Genomic DNA, 6,542 nt, shown 5'->3' on the forward strand with positions numbered 1-6,542 from the left:
TCTAAAACACTAATTCGACATTTTTCTATCTAATTAACAAGGCCCGTTCGTTTCAACGAAAGTAAAAGCCAAAAGAACTTGATATATTACTCGAATTTGAGAAAATCGCACGCGAATTTAAGTGTCGATGTTCATACACTGTAGTAATAGTTATGAAAGTTTCAAATACAAAAAGAAGGGTCAAGGTGCATTTAGATCAAGCAAATCTCCCCTCACACATCAACCCATTAATGTGGTCTTTCTTTTACATTCCAAATTCTTCTTTCTTTGTTTTTTCCTCAGTATTACAACCGTTGTCCACCGAGAACTGAGAAAGGACACTGACCCCCTTGGTCTTGTCATTTACCACTCACTCACCACCACCACCACCAACACCAACACCACCACCACCACGCCAAGCCCCAACCAGCGCGAGAGAGAGAGAGAGAAAGACAGAGAGAGAGTGGCCAACCATACGCAGAGAACCAGATGGTTAGGGTTTTTGGGACCTGAGCTGTGCTCTCTCTCTCTCTCTCTCTCTCTCTCTCTCTCATTGTAAACAGCAACCAAAAAGAAAAGAAAAAGAAAAGTTGTCTTTTGATTACTCTCTCTCTCAGTCTCTCTCATGTCTCTGGCCGTTTGATATATAATACTATTTGTTTGAGTTAAGATGTAATGTAATGTAATCTAATTGATATGGGGCGTAGAGCTTTGAGCACTTGCTATAAATTCAGAATAGCCCCTTCCCCCCTCCCTTGCTCCTCCTCCTCCTCCTATAAAATAGTGATAATCCTACCAATACGTGACACCACCTCTCTCTCTCTCTCTCTCTCTCCTCTGCGTTTCATTGGTAACAGTAGTACTACTATCTGTCGCAGGCGCCGTTCTCCTTTCTTGCACTCCTCCCTGTGAATATTATCTCCCTCTCTCTCTCTCTCTCTCTAACATCATCTCTTCCATTAACATCCCCTCTGTCTCGCTCAACTCTGTCCTCGCTCTAACGATCATAATTCTCGCAATCCTTCTTACCTTTCGAGCGAGAGCCGAAGATGGTGAGCCCCCGGTTGAATTTCTTGAATTTCTGCGAGCTCTCTCTATCGGGCAACGCTCGAATTCTTGATTTTTTTTCTTATGCCTGCTTGTTTTGTTGTGTTTTCTTTTTGTTCTTCGAACAGTTTGTGGGTCAAGCGCACCAGCAGCAGCTTCCGAGGTGGCTGCAGGCGCTGCTGACGGAGAAGTTCTTCAACGCCTGCATAATTCACGAGGAGGTCCGCAAGAACGAGAAGAACATCTTCTGCTTGGACTGCAGCACCAGCTTGTGCCCTCACTGCTTCTCTTTCCATCGCTCCCACCGCCTCTTGCAGGTTGGTCCTCTCTCTCTCTCTCTCTCTCTCTCTCTCACTCTCGTTTCTGGGTCTGATTAGAGAAGGTGTGAAACGGTTTGATTGATTCTCAGATAAGGAGGTACGTGTACCACGATGTCATACGGCTGGACGATGCTGCGAAGCTGATCGACTGTGCTTATGTCCAAGTGAGTGCAAAGAGAGCAAGAATAATTCGAATTCTTTGATCTTTCACCACCCCACCCTCTCTCTCTGAATTGTGGGCTTTGCCTCTATTCTGTCCTGGCGATGTTTCATGGCTCGCTGGAGTGTATAATCTCTCCTGTTGGATTCTTAGTACTCTATAAGAGTAAATTGTTTCTTGGTCTCACGGGACATCAGAGATGGCCTCTTCTATTTCAAATGGATAGTTAGATTAAATTATACTGACAAGGGAAGCACAAGGACATGGGTCTGTGTGTTTTCTTTTTATAAAAAAGAACACCATGTTTCATTTTCAGGGAGTCCTTTAAGGTTTCTTTTCTACTTTATTTTTTTGGGGTTTCTTGATTTTGCAGGCATACATAACAAACAGTGCAAAAGTGGTATTTTTGAACCAGAGGCCACAGGCGAAGCAGTGCAGAGGCTCCGGTAACACCTGCAGCACTTGCGAAAGGAGCCTCCAAGACCCTTTTCTCTTCTGTTCTCTTTATTGCAAGGTACTTCAAAAAAAAAATAACTAAAAATAAAAGCTGATAGTGATAACTATGGAGTTAATGAAGCTGATGAAATCTCCATTAAAGCTCTGCTTCTGTTTATTAATTACCCCAATAGCGACTTCTTGGTTCCTTGCTCTTCTCTAGGGTTTCTAGTCTCTCTTTTTACTCTTTATCATTTTTCTTGTTTGCATTAGCACTTCAATTCAATCGGGTTCTCAGGTTTCCCTATAACTCTCCAAATTATTGGAATTTTGGCGACCTAAGTTGAGTAAATTCATCTGGGTTTTGTGAAGAATCTAATTATCCTCCTTTTTTTGTTCTCTGGTCTCTCTCTAGTTAACTTCTTTCTTTTTTTTGGCGTGCAGATTGACTACCTCATTAGGACAGAAGGTGGGCTCTCCAAGTATCTCCTGGAGTGCAACTTCTTGCCCTTGCCTGAACCGGGCCTGGACGACGGCCTCATGACCCCCGACTCGGTCCTCGAGCCGGCCGGCTCGAACCGGACCAACTCCAGCGGATCCGGAGGGTCTGGCGGGGTCGGGTGCAGGGCCCTCGCCTGCACCGGCGCCACCGACTTCGTCGTGAGGAAGAAGCGGACCAGCGTGCTGGTTTGCAACAGCCCGTGCAGGCCGGTCGAACCGGCTTCGGCGAGCCTGATGAACCGGAGGAAGAAGACTCCTCATAGGGCTCCTCTATATTGAAAACATTGGGGTTATGGTCGAAGGGATGACATATTTGGCAGATTGACCTTCATTACTTCTTAGGTGAAAAGGAATGGAAATTTTCAGGGAATTAGTGGCAGAACATCTCCCAATTTTGTTGAGAGAGTGCTCTCTCTTTCTGGTCTAGGAGGTGATTTCTGTCTAACTTGTATAAGTTCTTCAATGGCTTTTTCTTTTCTATTTTCTTTTTAATTTCATGTAGAGAGGTTACAGCAAGTGATAGTTTAGTGACAGAACTTGGTCATTGCCTTTTTTTATCCCATTTCAGGGTTAATTAGAAGATATGTATATCTGACTACTTAGTGATACTCCTCATTGTGCTTATCTGACTATTCTTAAGGAATCTTGTTTCTCTTTTGTTCCGCTTGATGAATTTGCAATGCTGTAAAATATTAATTTTCTTAGGATTTTCCTTGCCTCACGAATTTCTTCAGCATGTTTGTCAGAGTCCTGATCTCATTATCAGCTTCGAAGGATTTCTGCTAGCCATGGTACTGGTAGGTTGAATGGCTTTTGGGATTATTGTGATTGAATTGTACAGGAATATGTTGAAGAGAGAATCAGATGTCAACTAGAAATTAGGACATGAATTTATCTTTCAATTAATGGGAATGTTGGAAAAATAAATGAAAAGTAAATTTAATCTACACTTTCTTTTGCTTTGTAATTTGAAATTTTAGTACGTTTCTGGTTGATAGAGAGGACTTAGAGAAATTGTGCGACAGGAAAATGAATGATGCTTGTATCACTTATAAATATGAATAAATAAAAATTATTTTTAAAATTTATGAAAATATTTATACATAAATTGTTGTTGTTGGGGGTATGAAAATATTTTTCATTGATTAATTTATTTTAAGTAATATAAGAGATCATTTTTAAAAAATTATTTTTAAATTATTCATTTTTGTGAAATAAACGAAATCTTATTGATAAATTAGTTTATCTAGATTTGAGAAAAAGTGAGGGCTAATAATCAAAAAAAGAATGGAAGAAGTTTATTTCCATTCCAACTCTTCCAACTTTGAAACAAAAGTAAAAATATGGGTCCAAGAAAAATACTCCCTTATGCATGCATTTATTTCTCATCTAAAATAAATCTCATATGTAATGGCCCTTCATAAGGGTTAATCTCGGGCGGTGTCTCTAATAGAAGAGTTGTGGTTCTATCAAGCCAACACGTACCTAAACAAAATCCTTTTAGGAATGTTTTTATTTATTACCAATTCACCAAACTTTTCAGGTCTTGTCAAAGAATGTATGATATTGTACCCAAAGATCACATGAAAGGGAAAGATTGCTAACCCATGCGATGCAATTCAAAAGAGCAAGAAACAGTTCAGCCTCGTTTTTCTTGGGATTTTCATGGGAAGGGATGAGATTGGGAAAAGGGGAAGGCGGAGGGTTGGGGCGAGTTAAGTGCTGTACAGGTTCGTTGACTAGTGGTAGGAGTGAGTGAACAGGAACCCTAGGAGGGAGAAACAGCGAGGAAGATGACAACGTTGTGTCCCACAAATCTTGATGGAAATCCTGGGATTTCGCAAGCCCCAACACCAGCCAAACCACACACACACGGACACGCCAGGGCTCTTCGTTTGTCTTTGCTTTTCTTTTCTAGTTCCCAAGGACAGAGATTGTTGTTGACAAACTAAACTAGAGAGGGGGGGCAACAGCAACGGTTCTCTTTTATTTCTTTTTGTTCGTTTGTTATTTGCCTCCTCTTCCCAATTTCTCTCCATTTGAAGAGAGAGCAAGACCCACTACTTAGTCGGTAATACAGTAGAGAATTCCAATCATAGACAAGGACAATAGCAAAAAAGAAAAAAATCATAGATAAGGAAACTAATCTCCTTGAAGATCTTATTAACGTGTGACTCCGTCGTGCTTGTTGTAGTTATTGAGCAACAGTTAATGAAATTTTTACGGTTTTCATAGCATTGTCTTTCTTGTGTTAATGTGTTCAAACTATGTAAGGTATGATAGCTCCTTTTTTAATAGTGTGTTTTGTTAAGGAGTACTCTTGGGGCACTTGTTAGATATGCTCGATGAGAAAATATTTGAGCAGTGAAATGTTAATTGCACGATACCATGAAGACAATTAGTGCATTGAAAATTATAATAATTTTTATTTGGTTAATTAACAAGTGGTCTAAGGCATTTTTTAGTAAACTCCCTTACTAACTGAAGTGATTAAAAAGAGTAAGCATATTCATTCAAGTTCTAAACACTCACTAATACTCTCCCTCAACATACGCATTAGCGTATTGTCAACGGGTAATCCTCGAGGCACTTAATAAGAGTGCTTAATTGCATACATTTTGGTTTTCAAATGTAATTACACAAAACCCAAGAATCTACATACATTGTAGCAAAATAGACTTCTAGATATTAAATACACTAAATTTAACGGAATGAATTTTTTCTTTTTCAAACAAAATTTTAAGAGCTTCGCCAAGAAAGTGAAAATTAAAAGAAAATATTTTGAAATCTCAATGTGCATACAGATATTTAATTATGTTATTATTTTCATACATGCAATAGAATTGATTATGTACTTATGAAGTAGAGAGAAATATATGAAGTGTCCAACTATATCATGTTCTAGATATACACGATAACTGTAACATCCTCAATTTCAGTCTATGGGAAATGGCTATGGTTTGAGTTTGGTGGTTTTCCAATCGGAGCCAATTTTACTCTTGTTCTGGAAAATCCAGATTCGGATCCTCTGTACCCTTTCGTTTTGTTATTTTTGTGGAAACTTTTGTGATCCGAATTTCCAAACACTTCCTTCTTCAAAGTTTCTCCAGACATATTGAGGTTTTACATACTTTAATTTCAGAATTTTTGGACTTGATATGAGTAGTACGATATCCTAATTTCTGACCGTGTAAAATTGCCCAGAATGGGTATTTCTGTGATGTTCACACTTTCTCGATTTTTTACAAACTTTTCTAGGCCGAATTTGAACAAACTTCCTTCACAAAAGTTGTTGAGAACTTCTTTCTATAGAACATATATAAATTTGGGAATTTTTCGAGATAATTTGGATTCTGAAAAGAGCTTACTTTGAGAAGCAACGATTCTGTTCAAGCGAACTGTTTTTAATCTGTCTTTGAGCTATTAAAATTTGTGTTTAAAGAAAGATTCAGATTTCGTGTTCATCATGGAAAATGTCTGTTAAGGTATTTTTTATAACATATCCAAATTTGAGAATTTTTAAAGTCCATTTACTATGTTTTCAAGTCCGATTTCGTGAACAGTGCAAAACTGCCGGTTTCGTCAGATTTCACATATTCGTCATTTTCTATATGAGAACGTTGGAATCTCAACATGATGTCTTTTGGTGATTTAATGTGCTCGTCCTGAGCTTTCAAATGAGCTATGTTAAGCTTTGATTGGAGGTCACACGAAGGGGGAAACCGAGAGGGAACCGAGAGACAAGAAAGAGGGTTCTAGAAAGCAAAACTTGGTGAGCAAGTTGGTCAAATTTTGGTGAACAAGTTGATCAAAACTTGGTGAGCAAGTGGTCAAAACTTGGGGACCAAGTTGGCTTGCCTATAAAAGGTTTAGTTTCCCCCCTTAGTTACCACACACACTTCCTCTTCCTCTCTCATCTCTCATTCTTACGCCTTTCTCTCATCTCTCACCCTCACGCCAAACACTTCTTTCTCTCTCTCGCCATTTGCCGCCGCCGACAGCTGTAGACGTTTTCTTATGATTATAGGTGATTATAGGTGTAAGGACCCGGGGTCTACACTGTGTAATATTGTCCGCTTTGAGCCCACTGACCCTCACGG

At 39.3% G+C, this 6,542-nt stretch overlaps 1 protein-coding gene across 1 annotated transcript; it reads left to right on the forward strand.

Moving 5' to 3' along the window:
* The first annotated feature begins 621 nt into the window (after window positions 1–621).
* Window positions 622–3,102, forward strand: LOC115690509 (protein RGF1 INDUCIBLE TRANSCRIPTION FACTOR 1-like). The gene is made up of 5 exons (XM_030616864.2): window positions 622–1,031; window positions 1,155–1,343; window positions 1,436–1,510; window positions 1,880–2,020; window positions 2,386–3,102. Exons 1-5 carry the CDS (start codon window positions 1,029–1,031, stop codon window positions 2,719–2,721), a joined length of 744 nt encoding a protein of 247 aa, XP_030472724.2. The 5' UTR covers window positions 622–1,028; the 3' UTR covers window positions 2,722–3,102.
* Window positions 3,103–6,542: the final 3,440 nt, after the last annotated feature.

Source organism: Syzygium oleosum, unplaced genomic scaffold, assembly GCF_021117445.2.
Source record: "Syzygium oleosum isolate NSW1041296 unplaced genomic scaffold, Sole_v2.1 Sole_v2.14, whole genome shotgun sequence".
NCBI lineage: Eukaryota > Viridiplantae > Streptophyta > Magnoliopsida > Myrtales > Myrtaceae > Syzygium > Syzygium oleosum.

What these genes read in the sequence shown, in the direction of transcription:
- LOC115690509 (XM_030616864.2), top strand. An exon ending in TCGACTGTGCTTATGTCCAA is followed by an intron (nt 1,511 to 1,879) that starts GTGAGTGCAAAG and finishes TTGATTTTGCAG; the next exon opens with GCATACATAACAAACAGTGC. An exon ending in TCTGTTCTCTTTATTGCAAG is followed by an intron (nt 2,021 to 2,385) that starts GTACTTCAAAAA and finishes TTTGGCGTGCAG; the next exon opens with ATTGACTACCTCATTAGGAC.